At 41.8% G+C, this 17,560-nt stretch overlaps 1 protein-coding gene and 1 long non-coding RNA gene across 3 annotated transcripts; one reads left to right on the top strand and one right to left on the bottom strand.

The window, feature by feature from the left end:
* Nucleotides 1-2,372: 2,372 nt before the first annotated feature.
* On the bottom strand, nt 2,373-8,163 carry LOC141752825 (uncharacterized). 2 transcript variants are annotated; one of them, XM_074611035.1, is made up of 2 exons: nt 7,925-8,163; nt 2,373-5,989 (listed from the first exon to the last, which is right to left on the bottom strand). In XM_074611035.1, the coding sequence occupies exon 2, from the start codon at nt 5,958-5,960 to the stop codon at nt 3,924-3,926; it is 2,037 nt and encodes a 678-aa protein (XP_074467136.1). In that variant the 5' UTR covers nt 5,961-5,989; nt 7,925-8,163; the 3' UTR covers nt 2,373-3,923. The 2 variants fall into 2 exon arrangements, with proteins under 2 accessions (XP_074467136.1, XP_074467137.1); XM_074611036.1 differs by lacking the exon at nt 7,925-8,163 and adding an exon at nt 6,781-6,915.
* Nucleotides 6,985-16,421, top strand: LOC141752827 (uncharacterized). Its single transcript, XR_012590346.1, has 3 exons — nt 6,985-7,116; nt 14,028-14,103; nt 16,342-16,421. It is a non-coding gene; the product is annotated as an uncharacterized LOC141752827 (long non-coding RNA).
* Nucleotides 16,422-17,560: the final 1,139 nt, after the last annotated feature.

Raw genomic sequence — 17,560 nt, forward strand, 5'->3', positions numbered from 1 at the left:
CACGTATTGTATGTGCCTCAAATCTCAGTGTGAAAGCCTCGGTTAACCTGCTACACAACAGCTTTATCCAAATGGGAGCGCAGCCTCGGCGCAAACAAGCAGGTGAACGCCCTAAGACCTGTGAACAGACCTTGATGTGTAAAATCCAGCCTTTTTGCACGAAAAGGCGTATAAATACCACAATAATGAACAAGGTGTTTGTACTATCTAACACATCTATATATAAATGCTACAGTAAAAGTTAGTGAAGTAGTATAAAATTCAAGAAAGACCACTTATAGTGGGGAGGTGGATGGGCTTAACAGACACCGGACTTTTAACCAGGAGACCCGTGTTCGAGACCGTTGTTTTGTTTTGTAAGTTATGTTAGTGACGTTTGTCACATGTTTTTTGTTGATGTTTGTCATGTGTTTTCCGTAGTTATTTCCGTATGCGCTTTACTAGTTGACTTATTTACTTACTTATTTTATTTTAAGCCCAACCCTGACGTTGTCCCTAACTAAGGGATTTTCTTGCTTGAACCTAAGTTAGTTATTTTCTTGCCTAGACCTAAATGTGCATGGCGTGTAAATGACACACGAAAAAGCTAAAATGCGTCCTCATGACAAACAGAATGTCTGTGTAATGTTGTGGTATTATAGGCCTTCCAGTGAGACCGGGTTGGTAAAATTCGTGGAGTTCCCCTTTAAGAGAAATAAAAGGGAGAATCTAGATGTTGAGGAATTAATTATTATTCATTATCTAATTATTATCCTAAGCTAAGATAATTGCCTGTTGACACTAGCTATAGACATGAGAGTGGTATTGATCTTGTCACTGAACTCTCTGCAAATGTCCAAAATGTCAAACTAATCCTTTTCATTTTCCTAACAACAATACAACCACTGTCCTATTATTACATTGCTGAACATACACCGATCAGCCATAACATTAAGACCACTGACAGGTGAAGTGAATAACATTGATTATCTTGTTACAATGACACCTGGCAGTGGGTGGGATATATTAGACAGCAACTGAACATTTTGAACTTTGAACTTTGTGTTGGAAGCAGAAAAAGGGGGCAAATGTAAGGATATGAGCGACTTTGACAAGGGCCAAATTGTGATGGCTAGACGACTGGGTCAGAGCATCTCCAAAACTGCAGCTCTTGTGGGATGTTCCCGGTCTACAGTGGTCAGGACCTACAAAAAGTGGTCCAAGGTATGTGACCGGTGACAGTGTCAGACCCAAGGCTCATTGATGCACGTGGGGAGCGAAGGCTGCGTAGCCGCAGACCGGTGAGGGTGCCCATGCTGTCCTAATGTTATGGTTGATGGGTGTATATATAAATGTTACAGGTCACTTACTCAGCTGCCAGCAGCTCTCGTAGTTCTTTTGACTCTGGTTGCATCACTTTCTTTGTCCCAGTAGCAGGTCAATGGCCAGCATTGCTGTTTATAGAGCTCAAACAGCCTTAATAATGAAATCACTGTGGCCACAACAAATAAACATTTTCATTCTTGTAGTCAGTCAGTGAATATCCTGCTAGGATATCTACAGAAGGTGCATGCTGTAATCAAAAATCTGCATTCATAACATGGTGTCCAAGAATCACTCAACAAGCCAAGATACAGCCATGAAAGGTACGGTTGCAATCAACTGGTGAGCAAGCTGGCGAGATAACACGCGATTAGACCATATTGACAGCCTGCTAATCACTGTCAGTGTTTGTACCGCTGACAGCATACATCAGGTTTGTTTTGATGCCAAACAAGCGGCAGCCAGAAGCACTTCAAGGAATTATAGCAGAAGGGCATATTGCCCGTGTGAAGTGAGAGTGAGGAGGAGGTGTGGAAACAAGATATGGCAAAAACCTATCTACCAAACACCTTTCCACCAGCTGATTGGATGGCTGGAGGCAGGAGCGAACACGACTCAATCTTTATCTTGAATGCCAGCAGCTAAATTACTATACAGCTCAAAGAGAATATATGTGTGTGAGTGTGTGTGTGTGTGTGTGTATGTGTGAGTGCGTGGTCCTGCGCAGTAAAGTGTACAGATGGATGACTCATCCAACAATCATCACCAATCACTGCAGTTACCATTTCCCTCCCTCCCTTCTGAATTTTTCCCTTCTTCTCCCCCCTTTCATCTCCATTCTTGCTGTTTTTCTCATGTTCATTTTTGATTGTCTGGGAATACAATAATCTATAGTTTTTTCTTCATTGTCTCCATATTGATGCAACTGTGACATATATGAGTCGTGCCGTCGCTCAGCTTCAACTGATTGTCTTCCTCTTTGTGTGATTGGTTCCTCAAGTGTTATTGCTATATTTGCTGCTATACAAGCACAACATAGCACTCGCCAAAAAGCCATTAAAAAACTGAACTTTAATAAAATAATTGCTTTTATTTTTTATCATATAGCAAAACTAGTAATCATCATGCTGTTATTTACACATTGCACAGGCATATTTATTTCACACTGTACATCTTACAATGCTAAAGGTGACATCAACAACAACACTCTCCTTTTACAAGACAGATGGCTTCACTGTGGACACAGTGGCCCTCATCCTTTTTGAGATTTCTTTTTTTTATGTTCACAGTTTATTCAGAGAAAACAACCATCTGGAATTCCCTTTACTGTTTTATTTTTTCTCTTTTTTTTGTTCTTTTTTTTTGTTCATTTTTTAAGATGCAAGTAGAAAGACGTGCATTTAACGGTTTAAGCACAATCCCTGACACCCCGGCCTGAAACTTTTCAATGAATTTCTTCTGAAAATTAATAAAATGTTTGTAGCCTCTTGGTGGAAATCTGTTTAAAAAAAGGCTGCAGAACAGATAAGTTAGATTTCAAGTATTTTTTGGGAAAAGAAAGGAAAAATAGAGATAATGGATTATGCAAAAGAACGTAAAAAAAAAAAAAGGTGAGTGAGGATGTGAATGAGAGATGAACAATGAGAGAAAAGGATTCCTATAAGGTTGAGGAGTACTGTATGGTGGCGGTGACGGTGATTATGGTGGATCTGCCATAAATATGTTGACACAATAACCTCTGGATCCCAAAATGATTGAAAACCCTTCGTCCACCAGGTTGGAAGTGTTTAGTGTTTAAGTTTGTGCTTTCGGAGTCCACAGGGTTTCTACATTGGGACCGGTTGTGATGATAATATTATGCAATATGATATTTCCCTTATAGAACCATGCTGCTTGTAAGGCAAAAATCTGAATCTTGAGTTTGAAAAAAACTGAAATGTGTGTATTTGGCACCTTTGCAAATTGCAGCTGTTTAAATCCAATCGGGAATAAGAAAGGCAACTACACACATCAAATACAACAAAAATATACTGTCATTGAACATTTGACAATAGCAGTTTTTTTATATATATATATTTGTGTAGCTAAGAAGTCATTGAACTACTTTAGTTTTGTTATATGACATACAGAATATAAAACAAAAGATACAAAGTGATGTTGTAAACATGGTTCTCTTACAATGGGCACGTCTGCTTGTGAATGTGTCAAAATGTATGTAGGCATGTTGATGTGTCTGCGTGTGTGTGTGTGTGTGTGTGTCTCTGTGTTTGTCTTCTAGAAAACTCTGAATAATGCAAGAGCATCAGAGATTGACCTGAATGGAGGCAGACATACACCATGGTATGTTCTGTTTCAAAATGTAAACTGAGCAAGAGGCTGAACATGGTTACAGGGAGCTTAAACTGGGACCCATTCATCCTCTCCCTGACTCAACAAAAAAAATACAGTGATTAAAAAAACATAAATTTTACTTCTTGACCCTTAAATTTCCATCAGGCTCAAAACACATATCTCCTCTGAGTCTTTATTTTTTCACCTCTCTTTTAGCTTTTCTCCAGCTACTGTATATCTATCCCACCTCTGTCAGTCCCTCTGATCTGACAAAATGTCCAAAAAGTCTCTCAATACATTCTGCGTTTCATGTAGATCCTCTCAATAAAGTTCTCCAGTTCCTCCTCACTGTCCAGCTGAGGCACCAGCCCATCTTCCTCATAGTCATCTCCCGGTGTGACTTGTTGATAGTAGTACGGGGGTCGCCTGCCTCTCCTGGGCGTGGTTATTGGTTTGGGCGGAGGTAGGGGTTGGTAGGTCCGTGGGTGAGGGAGGATATAGTTAGAGATATAAGGGGTGAGAGGCAGGCGTGGTGCTGGCTGCTGCCTCCAGCCTTGTCCACGGTTCTTACCCCCAGCCCTGTGCCTGCGCCTTGGGGCCTGGAGGTCAAGTTCCTGGGGGCCGAACGGCTGATCTCTGGAGGGGGAGGGCTTGCCATAGTATTGTGGTTTGGGATATGGGAAATAAACAGGATAGTATGCTCGATATGGCTTCTGGTAGTATGGATAGGAGGGGAAGGCTAAAAACTGTTTCTGGGGTTTATACCAGTAATCAAGCTGCTTCTGAGGCTTATACCAATAGTCCTGCTTGTATGACTTGACTTTGTCCTTGTGCCATTTCTTGTTGGACTTGTTGTACCTGTAAGGGGCTTTCTTGGGGTTTTTTGAGGCTGTGTAGTGATAGATAGGCGGAGCAGCCAGAGGAGGAGGTACTAGAGGCCTGAAGCGCGGGGCGACAGGGTTGCTGTTGGTTGGCAGCTGTTGCAACTCTTTCCTTTTCTTCTTCTTCTCCTCCACGTCACTAATAATCTCAATCACATCGTCAGCAGGCAGGTGCAGCTTGCTGCTGATCTCGATCAGCCTGTCGATCATTTGCTGGTCCAGGTCGTCTTCATCGGGGATGACCTCCTCGGAGCGCTTGTCCTCTGCGGTATTGCTGGCAGGCCCCATGCTGCTTTTCTGCCGCGGCTTCATGTAGGATTGCTGCTTCCTCCCCATGTACTGCAGCAGCATGTCGGAGGCAATGTCTGCCAGTCTCTGCTCCTCCTCTCTGGCTCGCTCCGCCTCCTCCTGCTGCCGGAGCACCTCCTGCTTCTCTGCGCGCGCTCTCGCCTCCTCTTCCATGTGGGAGAGGCTCTCCTCTTCTTCTTCGACCTCCTCCTCCAGCTCCTCTCCACCGTCCTCAAAGTCGTCCATGAAGTTGCCCCCCTTGACGGGTCGGTTACGAGACTGGTTCTCCTCCCAGTGCAGCTTCTTTCCGGCTCGTGCTAGCTGAGTGTTGTACGCCTTGTAGCCCTTCAGAGGAGGCAGGATCTCATTATCTTGGAGACCCAAGTCAATGTTTTGGAAGTAGCCTCGTATTTTGCGCTGCAGAGAGGGATCATCTCCCTGTGAGGCGGAACTTGATCTGGCTTTGTTTAAGAAACTTTCTAAATCATTTCCATCCTCCTGCCCCTCATCTTCTTCTTTCCCTTCCTCCTCATTTACACTATCAGCTCCCACATCCTCCACGGACCACCCTCGATCCTCCTCTGACCTTGTGTTTTTACCTACCTCATCCCTTTCCTTTAAGTTATCACCCTGAGCAGCTGTCAAATGGCCTACAATTAGCTGTTCAATAGCTTTATCAGCCCCTCGCCCCTCCTCCTCCTCCTCCTCCTCCTCCTCTACCCCCCTGTCTCCCTCCGTCTCCCCTGTTCTCCTTATCTCACCACCCTCCAAGCCTTCAGTGGAGGGCAGCTCCTGACTCTGATCCTCTTCCCAGTTTCTGCTCGCCTGGATTTCACTCTCCCCCGGGTGGTCCAGCGCCTCCAAAAGAACAGCGAGCACCTGCGCCGGGTCCGTCACTTTATCTGATTGGCTATCTCGACCTAGACCCCGGCCCCGGTCTAGCGACGCGTTGTCAGGGCTGGAGAGACTCTGGGGTGGGGGCAAGAGAAAGGGGGCGAGGTTGTCCTCTTTAAGGTCTGTCCGGGTGCGCCCCTCCACCCCTCCCTCCCTTCCCTCTCCCCACGCAGGGGCGGTGCCAGCCAGCTGTGGAGTGACAATGAGCAGGACCAATAGGATGAGGTGGGCTGTGGAAGGGGCGTGATGACAGGTCATGACCATGCAGAACTGGCAGGAGGGAGGTTAAGCACCTGAAGAAGATAAAGGAGGAAGGCAGAGGGAGAAGGACAAAAGACACATGAGAAGTGATTCATCTGTTGTAGTTTTTTCTCAGGAATCAAGAGGAATTTCAGTGACAATATGAGCACATCTGCATCATTTAAATAATATACAGCTGTTTTGTGAAAAGGCCAGTCTAAAATATATAGAGGAAGACTGGTAAGAAATACTTTTATGGTATTAGAGCACATATAGCCTGCCAGAAATGTAAAACAGCATATAGATTACAAGTCTCCAATTTAAAAATCTTTCCACCATGTAGCCACCATACAAAAGCAGTTAACACTGTGAGCAGTTTTGATTGAGCAAACGTTTGAGAACAAAGCACGCAGTCTAATGCCAATGTCAAACCTAACAAAGAAAGTTTCACGCTTTTATTCTGGGTGTTTTTGATGAAAAATCTGATTTTAGTTTATAATATTTCTTATTTTGCAATTGTAACATCAGTGGAAACACAGAGATAAAGGTCTGATCTGACCAGACCAGTCGTAATTCTTTTGATATCTAATTGCCCATGTATTTCAAGAGGAAGGTAAAAATTTGCATACAGAAATTGCGCTTCGAACCTACACATGAGCCATTTTCTGTCTGTAGTCTTGCGTTAAGCCAGTCATTATCTCTCCACCGCGCGGATGAATTGATGCATGCCCTCGTATTTTTCCCCCTGAGATTTAACCGGGTAAATTGTTACAACAGTAAAGTAATAAATGCACGTATTGAATTTTCAGTCTGAATTTCTAGCATTTAAAAAAAAATGTCTCACCTCTTCCTCCAAGCCAACCCAACCAGAACGCACGCACTTGCCATTTTAAGCGCAAAAAAACGTCAATTTCATAAGAAAGATGCAGAAAATACTGATTGATCCGAGCTCTGTCTCTGTATTAGCTCTGGTTTTGGTATTCCGTGCGTCAACGCAATGTGACCAGGACACCGGTATAAAGACGGCACGCACGGGGAAGTCATGCGTAAAGCTGGTGGCTACGGTTGAGTTATTTAACCCTACGGTCCCTGAGTGCTCCGTCCAAATTGTAAATGAGCTGGATGTTAAATTTGAGCGGATAACGCTTTTTTTGCACAAGGAACATGGGGGGAGCAGTCAGTAAGTAATCGGCTTTGTCCTTGTGTGTTGTGGGCATGTTTCTCCTCAGTGGCACTGCTGGAATGCAGACGAGCACAAATTTGGGCAGCACAGCGCAGCGTGTAACCCAAATTTTAACTATTTCAATTTTTATCAACTGGATTAGCAAGGTGGAAAACGAAACAAATCCACTAAGTTAGGTAACTGGCCTGTAGAAGACGTGATTTAGACTCTTAATTTAATTAGAATTTAATAACAGAAAATGGACTTGCATTTAAATCCCCAAAAATGGCACGATTTTTGTTAACATTAACGTTTGAAAAATATCAATCCAATTTTTATAGGAGATCTTGAGCAGATCTTGAGGCTTAACTCTTTAATTATCGTCACAAAAAATAAATACAAAACATATTCTATTGTTTTTTCTTGTTACAATTATTAATGTTACATAACAAAAGAGAAACCTTGGTTTCTCTCCAGCTGTTAATTTCTCAATTTAGTAAAAATGATGAAATTTAAAAATGGAAAATAATTGTAAAAATATTTCTAGATAGTTACAAAATGTATTCCTTTAAATATAGAAACAGTACAAAGGCCTATCTACTTTCCAATTAACAGACGTCCAGTTGCAGCAAACAGATTAATTCTTCTGATAAAGTTGAGATTATAAAAGAAATTCATCCACACTCCCCAAGATACGCCTCACTCCTCCTTTTTTTTTTTTTTTTTTTTTTACAAATCAAAATCAGAATTTAATAACGATTAAATAAATAACAGTAATAGAATATCCTGACTTGTAAATGAAAAAATTAGATTTGGTTCCACTTACCTGGAGTCCCACTGGGGGTTGGGGAAGTGGTGAAACTCACAACGCGGGTAAAGCCAAGATTATTTCATGAATAGTGGATCACCTGAGACACTTTCAGTTTTTTCCCCCTCTCTCTTCAGCCTGTGACCAACATCAAGAAAAACAATCTTTATTTAGCCTAGTTGTGTGGTGTGTTTGTATGGCAGCAGCCCTGGTGCTAATGTACAATTGAGTGAATGTTTTCAGCCCCACTGTCAGCGCAACTTTATTGTATATACCCCTCACTGAACCACGTGACACTCACCCCCCCCCCCCCCAGCTGCAGGCAGTGCTGACGTCACTTCCATTGATAAGAATGTTGGTGTGGAGATGGCACTGTGAGTCTAGGCTGGCCCCAGCTGATGAATGAACGGAAATGGCATGAATGAAATAGTACTTTTCCTCAATGAAAGGAGAAAATTGTAGAGATAGAGCTGGTACGCAGCCATTTTCCTTCTCACATGTTAAAGGTTAGTGTGTTGCGTCTTCCTCCCTTGTTCCTTCCTTCCTCTGCTTAGGCTTCAGATTCAGGAGCTGGGGGGGGAAGAAGAAAAAAAAAATAGAGTGACCTCGTTCACAGGCTATCAATTAGGGTCATTTAGTGATGTGCTCCAAAGAATCAATGACTTGCATCTGCGGCTTCAGACAGAAAAGTGGCGTGCACTCCAGGGGACCATTTCTCTTGCAGCCTGGTTGTTAGGCTTTTGTCTGAGGTGGCCCTGATCCTCTGTGGCTACATGGCTCACGGGCCAACGGGGAGCAGCCGCGCTTTGCTGCTCAATTTCTGCTCAATTTACAGGGATTGCACAATTTTCCACCCGCTGTCTCACTTGATTTCTGGCTGCTCTCCATCTGTGAGCAGCACATTGTGATCTTAACATAGCACCATTCTTTTTCACACCACAGAGACACAAGTGAGCAACCATTTGTATCCAAATGGGTAACATTTTACGATAAGAGCACATGTTTAAGAGATGCACAGTGATTTAATGCATGAATGAATGCAGGGTATATCATGAATTCTCGTTGCTCACCATTCAGAAAGTCCCTATGAGTTTATGTGATTAGTTACATACATTTGTATGTCCCCAAATTAGCTAGAATCCAGTTATATACACAGAATAGATCATTTCAGACCCATGCATTAGCTCAGCCTCTCTAAAAGCAGAAGAACACTGTTATGCTCATAAAAATATGAGGCTGTTTTGTGGTAGTCAGATGCCAACATCTACATCACAGTAGGGGGTGGCACGTAGCGTTTTCTTTAAAGATGTTTTTGTTGAAGGGGAGTGTAGCACAATAGGAGCGCACTGAAACCGAAAACATCTACCAGTTGACAAACCAAGGAAGAATGGACAGATGCAGTTAACTGTGAGTTTGCATTCATTGATTGATGATTAATTAAAGATAACCTATTATGCTTTTGTGCTTTTTTCCATTTCCTTTGGTGTGTTATATAGTTTTTTGTGCAGTACATATAAAAAGTCTGCAAAGTTACAAAGCCCAATATTCACACCAAAGGGAGTTAAGCCTGATTTATGGTCGCGGCAGTGAAGCCTGCACAAGTTGCGTGCGCCAGAAAATGATGTCATCACGGCTTTCGCGTGGTGTATGAAGGCTCCGAAAGTTGTCGCAGTGCTTGTTCGTGCACCTCTGAATTTTTGTAACTACGCCAACATTTTCTTTGAGGGAAGACGGGCTGAGCAGGTTTTGCCTGTACAGACGTCTCTACGACAGTCACATTACATTAAATACTTGGAAAGAAATGGGCAACACTGGGGAAAGAAAAGGCTTTTTACCGCAAGCTGTGAAAGAATATGAGAGATTGTCTTGTAAAAGCTAAAAACAAAGGTCTCATGGACAGAGTGGCGACCCAAGGGGAAGCACAGAGAGACAGAAAATGATTTTGACTTGGAGGTAAGCAACAGTAATAATTACAGTATGCAAATGGAATGATTGGCAGTACGTACATCAGTGTTTAGTGTTTACTGCTGTTGCCAGGCAGCCTTCTTTCCTTTCTGGTCCGCTCGTTGACTTCTTGCTTACCCACAGAATATTACGTTTGTATGCCTCCTGGCGTTTCGGGGCACATTGCAACGAATAATGCGTTGAGCATAAACGCCTTTGTGCATGCCTGTAGTGTGCGCGCCATATACGGAGGCCTGCGACACAGTGTCTCGCGCGAGTATAAACATAGCTTTACTCTCCCCCACAGAAACACTTCTCCTGAAACACCTTGCTCAAGCAAGGTGTTTCAGGAGAAGTGTTTCTGTCCCGCCTTTTCCTACGTAACGTGGTGATGTCACCAAGTAACATATTTGCATAATACCTGCCTAGCGGCTATTTTAGAATGCCCCCAAACAAAGCTTGGTAGAGTTTGGTTTGGTTGACCAATCACAACAGAATGGGCCAGCTGACCAATCAGATCAGACTGGGCTTTTCAGGAGGGGAGGGGGATGAGCTCAAACAGAGCGTTTTAGATAGAGGGTGAAAAGAGGTGCTGCAGCACAGCCAGTATGAGAAAAATAAAGCGTTTTTTGAACATTAAAGCATGTAAACATGTTTGAGTAGAAACCCAAAATACGAGTCTACACCTGAAAATAAACATAATAGGTCCTCTTTAAGCATTATCTAATCACATAATGACTCAATCATTCTTAAAAGTGACCAACAGGAACTCATCTGACATCCTGCATTTAGGATTCATTAAATCATCATGACTCATGCGTTAGTTGCGCATTAGTTAAGAACGTAAATTGTACCCTTATCATAAAGTGTTACCCATAAATCAATGCATGTATATGAAAAGCTTTTCTTAATGATTACTCGTACGCTATCTGACTCCAATACTGATCATTATCAATACCAAGGTAAAGAGAAAAATTCAGCAGCTTTGCTGAAAAGTAGCGGTGCGGAATTAAGTCTGCCCCAAGGCTTTAAACCGCACCAGTCCTGCCTGGAACAGGATAAGAATCAAAGGCTTGCTGAAGTAAACAACTCTGGGTTGTAGAGGGATGCTTTGATTACATGACCCACTCATGTGAATTCACCTCTGTTCTTTATTTCGACTTTCTTTCTGCTCTATTTCTTATAAAATAAAAACCACTTCCACTGTCAACCAGTCATCCCCAAGGTCTGCTGTAATGGAGCATTTTGTACATTATGGTTCAAGGACAAACACCGCTACAGTATGTCTGATATTCAGCTTTCTTGTTGTGCTGAAGTTACAGGAAGACGTTACTGGAATTCATGTGCTGGATAATATAGAAACAAGTTGATTCACAATGTTAAAGCCGAGCTCATTTCCATACACTTCATTTATCAGTGCCAAGCCTCCGCGCTGGCCTTGTGTGCCACTAAATTCAGCTGTCAGTCCTCATACGGGTTCGTTTCTCACTGCATCAAGGCTTTTATTTCCAGGTGTGTGTGTTTGTGTGTGTGTGTGTGTATGTGTGTGTGTGTGTGTCTGTGCACATTTATGGATGTGTTTTCTTTGTCTGTGTGTGTGCTGTGTTAATACTTGCACTGTACATTCTTTTAACCACAGACAGGGATTCTATATTATCAGCGATGTTCTAAGGTTAATTGGATATTAGCTGCAGACGTCAGAGTCGCACGGGGCCAACTTTATTAAGCCATTATTGCATGGCCTGATTCAAAATGTCACGCTCTACTGATGTGAATGTTAGATTTTTGATACTTCTTATCTGATCAGAGAAATATAAGGTGCGGATGAACAGAAATATCATCTTTGATGTCTCATTTTAAAGGGTTTAAAGCGTATCAAAAATAAACATACAAAAGCTCATATAGTGATGCTGCAGCTCCTGTGTTTGTGAGAAGGCAAATGAACATACTCCCTCTCTACCTGGGAACTAAAATGGCGCTTTGTTTCTGTTTTGAGGTCGGTTTCGACTTGGTCTGTGTGTGCAAATATTTGTTTTGTGTTAGCAGGCGAGATATGCACACATCAAATGAAGTTGTAATTTGTTACGATGGCTCGAGGCGCCACATAACCTCTGTTTGATTAGATTTTGTGCAAGGGACTGTTTGCTGCAGAATGCGGAGTGTTTGTAAGGCAGTCATGTCATTGTGTGTGTGTTTGTGTGTGTGTGTGTGTGTGTGTGTGTGTGTGTGTGAGTGTGTGTGTGTGTGTCTTTGTTGAAATGCTTGATGGTGGCAGCACCAGGCTCGGAGAGGTAAGCATGGAGCCGGAGGGCAGATGCTGATATGCGGTCTGGCATTATCAACTGCCACTCAGCATTAGTTGGCCCCTTACCCTCACTCCATGTCCGCACCCCCGCACTGACTCACACTCTGCCGCCTGCTTGGCCACTCACATAGATTAACACTGGTACACCGTGCTTGCATTTAATGGAATACACACACTGGAGAACACACACACACACACACACACACACACCTCACAGTAATAGTCCCATTTCTCCCTCCGTTATGCACTCTGTCCCTCTTTCTCTCTCACACACACACACACACACACACACACACACACACACACACACACACACACACATTCACAGAGACAAACACACTCTCTTACTGCAATGTACATTACAGACAAATGCACCTTTGGAGGAGGTTGGGGCGTGCTGTCACTGATGGTTCCCCATACAAACTGCTAAGACGAAAGGCAATGACTATACTGTATGTGGACGGCCTTTAGTTCCTTTTTTTCACTGTTTTTGTTGGACTGAGGGGGGCTGCAGGGTCATCAGGCGGAGCTGAAAAATGTTTAAAAAAAGGGGAGATAGGGAATGACGAGTTCCCTGTTTTTTTGCTGACATTTTGGCCACAATTATGGTAATGCAGGCTGGGGATCTTTCGGCAAAGTGTGCTAATGCAGCTCCCTCGCACAGCAAAGGGTCTCTACCTGGAAGTGATAAAATAGAGCTCATGATTAACAGAAGCTTTTTCCGCCCACGCCACTTTGTCAGGGGAGGGAAGGACAAGTAATTGCACCGTAAGTTTCCTACAACACAATGCATAGCTGGGACTTGATGATGTGTGCAGGACCCTGGCGCCCACACTATAATCTACAGTTTCATCTAGGTTGTTTTTTTTTCATACATGCTTTTCAAAAGTTTAGAATTCATTAAACATGTTTCTGATATGCATGTGTGTTTGTGTCAGAGGAGAGATGGAAATTTGTTTTATGTATGGTTTAAATGATTGAAGCCTGGTTTATAACTTAAAGCTGCAGTGGGTTGAAATATAGCAAATATGATTAAAAATGTAATTTTCAGAAAACAATCACTATATCCTGACAGTAGTGCATGAGACAGGTAATCTGAAAAAAATCATGTGCCTCTGTGTCCTCCGGTGTCCTCCGGTGCTCCTAATGCCATCTGCAAGATTTCACAGACCGGAGGAAAACAACCAATCAGAGACGAGCTGGAGTCTGCCGTCTCTGAGCAGCTGTCAATCACTCACAAACTATGATCAAACAGTTAAAATGAGAAAGTTTGTTACCCGGCAGCCATGTTGAGACCAGTTGAGGAAATACCAAGCACCGCCCACCAGCCGGAGCAAACTCTCTCATTTTACAGCTAAACAGTACACTACAAGATGTTCCTGAACACATTTGAGAAGAGAAATAGGTATTAAAGTAACATATCATTGATTCATATTTGCTCAGCGCTGCCTAGTTTAGTGTGGTTGACAGCCTCCTCCATTAAATGAACAGCCAATAGGAACGCTCTCTCTCTGAAATGACGTGTGATTGGCCTCCCGTCACGGGTTAGATTTTTTAAAGCCTGAAAACAGAGCCATGAGGAAGTGCAGAAGTCTAGTTTTCTCTCAGACCACTTGAATTACAATATGCTGAAAGGTTATTATGGAATTTTTGCCCAATGCTGCCAAATATATTCTGCTTACTGCAGGTTTAATATATTTATGATTACATTATAAAGATAATCTTTTATCCATCAATCCTATTTGTCAGTGTTCAGGTGCAGATGCAGGAAGTAAAAGTTGTCAGTTTTTGACCCAGTTTTGTAAAAAATGTCATTTTCAACACCAGACTCCTCTCTCTCTCTCTCTCTCTCTCTCTCTCTCTCTCTTTCAGGTCGCTCTCTGTAAGTCAAATGTTCGCTCCTGTCAGAAGGTGCAACACAGTTACATGACAGCATCTGCTCTGCTCGGTGAGACTTGTTTGCTTCACTGTTATTGTGGGTTTTCATAGTTAAGCAGCTGTGTTTACATCTGGAAAGTGATGTGGTAGAACAGGGTGACAGCGGTGAGATGCTGCCTTTTTACGTGGAAAATTAGCATTAAAATAAAACCTATGTTCATTGACATACTGCATATGTTTTTCCATTGATAACACTGATAATGCAAATGCTAAAATGCTTGTTACTCTCTTAACCGTTACAAATAGGACACATCAACATGTTTGGTCTCTTTGTGCAGTGCTGCTTGTAAAGGATTAGTACGTGTTAATGTATAGGCCTATCACGAAAACTATTTTTTTTGGACAATACATTGTTCCAGAAATAATTGTGATTATTTATTTATTTATTTAGTATAATTTCAAGACCATTTCATGCCACTGATATAATGATAATATAATAGCATAATAATACAAGTACACCCTTTCAAAGGGGAATTAACTTTTAATTATTAAAGATATTCAGACATTGGAATGTTAATGTGAAATTAGTTTTTTTAAATAATGTTATATTAAATATCCAAAATAAATAAAACTACAAAACCAAAACAATAAATAAATTGACTCTCAGGCTCTGTTAACAAAAATGTGCAATGTCTGCCCAATTTGGAAGTCTTATAACCCTGCTGTTCATTCTGGCATCATGTTGGCTAAAATGTTAGTGATATTCTCATGTAAACGAACACGCATATAAACAAAAGGGGCAATATCGAGGTCAGCAAAAATGATCGAGGCCATGTCCATATATCGTACGATGCTGGGAAAGATGCAGTTTGACAGTTAAAACTGGACCAAATGTAAACAGAAAGCAGAATATTTTCAGGAAGTTGTATACACTCCATCCTGTGATATAAAAATAGAGCAGAAACCAAACAGAAAACTGTAAAATTCAAATGTGTTTGTTGCTTACAGGAAAAGAAAAAGTGATACAGACTCAAATGTTCCCATTTTTTTGTGCTTCCTCCATCCTCTCAGCACCCTTAAATCCTTTACCAGCGCTGCAAAGAATAGTGTCTTTCTGTTCACATGAACGCCATCCCCTCATAAGTAATGAGTTAACACCTCCACCTTGATGAATATGGTCTTAAAAGTAATATTTGAATCTATGAGCCAATATAGATGATGTGAGAGAATAAGCTCGGAACCGCTGAAAGCCAAACGTCTATTGCATAAATTAGGCCTATGAGAAGAGTTATGGTGGAAGTCGATGGAGCCCTCGGGAAGTGGATTCTGTGTGAATAATGTATGCGCATTGTGGTGGTGATTGTTGTCCTACTCTCTCATTGTTTGATACTCAGAAATTATTTACCTCCTTGAATATTAGCTGTAAAATGCGCATTGCAACCTTTGAGAAACTGGTGGCGTCAGTGACGGATGATGTTGGAGGCCAGAAGCAGGCAATGAATTTGAGGTTGATGAGGCGACTCATATCAGAGCGTGCGACATCAGCGCTCACCATCAATCTCTTCCCCTCTCCCCTGTAGACATCTGGCACATGCATCAGCAAACACACTATTGAAAGTGAATTGAACCCAACCCTGACAAAAACACACACATGCACACAGGTTCAGAGGCAATAATGCACATTCAAGGCCTCAAGACAAGACGCTCGGCCTGCAGCCAGCTGCCTTTAATGTACTACAGTAGAAGCTAGACTTTATTAGAATGATAGCTTGCATCCACATCATTTGCAATCACTGCACCAGAGAGCACAGATGGCAAAGCCACGGACTGAAGATGTAATGGCAGGGAAACCACGCTTCTGCAGACCTTCATTATAAAATGAGCCAAATTTCAAAACCCATGAAATGTTCATTAACTCATGAAAAACACTGCATTTGATTGTTCTAGCCTAATGCTGTTGCAATAGCAGCTTTTATTTTGGACTGTATAGCAGCTATGCAGAGGTCTATCATCTTGACTTTGTTTTAAAGTGTTTATATATATATATATATATATATATATATATATATATATACTTTCTGTCCTTCACTTCTATTTTTTTCTGTATGACTTTTAGTATTTCTGTATCTGCTTGTGTTTTCTGTTCATACAGCACATTTCTTTATGCGTATGTGCATATGCTTCTTTAATATGCTCGTGTTTTACTAATGCTGCCTTTTTATTTAAAGTAACGTATGTGTATATTGTCAAAGAGAAGATGTTTTCTTCATTTGCTTGTGTTTTGTCCGTTTGCCTGTGTTTTCTTAAGGTGCAGTGCGTTGAGCTCTCAAGGCCATCGTCCGTAACTCACTACACCAGGCTTCTGTGATGGTACTGTAACGGAAATAGATAGGTGATTGGGATGCTTTGTATATCCTCAATAATCATTTGTCAGCTTAAATGAGCCTTTTTATGAGCAAAGATTTAATAGGCGTCTCCTTAACTGTTTTCCCACTTGTCTCTTTAGTAGAGGGATCATGCATAGCTTTGGTTTCAGCAGCCCCAGGGTCAATAAGTTTGAGATAAAGAAAAAGTAAAATAAAGAAAGCACTTGTTTATAAATTTCTAGCTGCTGATGATCTTTTTTTATCAACTCTAAGCTTGTCTCTGTGTGTTGCAGGCCTCCTCGCTGCATGTACTGCGCTGTAGGCCTAATGCAGGCAGGCTACACATAGGCTATACTATACCCTGAGGCAGAAAACAGAAGGAAAGATGAGTCCTCCAAAACTCCTTGTTGAAATGAGAACTGTTATCGGTTATCAGCGCACCACCCGACTGGAAGGGAAGTAATTTGAAAGCTGTTTGAAACGTGGTAATTTGCCGGTGTGACTCATCGCCGACACCTACAGCGACAAAACCTCTGATCCTCCAAAGGAAGACTAGGGTAGCACAGCTCAGTGTGTGTGTATGTGTGTGTAATAGACCAACAAGCTGGCTTTGAGGTTTATAGATAGAAAGGTATAGGAGGATATATAGCTTCAATCAGGTAATTATGGATCACACATATAAGGGGAGGCACTACAGGTGAATAGGGTAAAAAAAAAATAACTAATAGATATCACCATTAAACTCCCTCTGTAAAAACCTTCAGATGATAGATATAAATGAAACTGGAAAGTTTGGTGTATGTCAGTGCAACTGAAGTAGAAATATCTGGCTCAGAGTATGAGAAAAAAACTCATTTTGAGAAAACGACCGTTAAAGATATGTATTATAAAATCCTATACATTTTACAAGACATTACAGGGGGATAGGGTAAAAAAATGTAACATGAAACTTCCCCAGTTGATTACTGCGACGTATTCTCATACAACGGTTCGTATGATATCTTACAAAAAGTTATTCCTCATTTTTCAGGCGTTCTCCTACAAATGTCCAGCAACTTGTGTCAATTGCAAATGCAAATGCATACAGTCTTTTCAAAATAAACTTTCGTGTTCACAGGAAACAACTTGGTTAGGTTTAGGCAACAGAACTAGTTGGTTAGG

The sequence above is a fragment of the Sebastes fasciatus genome, chromosome 16 (assembly GCF_043250625.1).
Source record: "Sebastes fasciatus isolate fSebFas1 chromosome 16, fSebFas1.pri, whole genome shotgun sequence".
NCBI lineage: Eukaryota > Metazoa > Chordata > Actinopteri > Perciformes > Sebastidae > Sebastes > Sebastes fasciatus.

Bases quoted from the DNA above. Each gene is read 5' to 3' on its own strand.
- LOC141752825 (XM_074611035.1), bottom strand. From the start codon at position 5,960: ATGGTCATGACCTGTCATCACGCCCCTTCCACAGCCCACCTCATCCTA.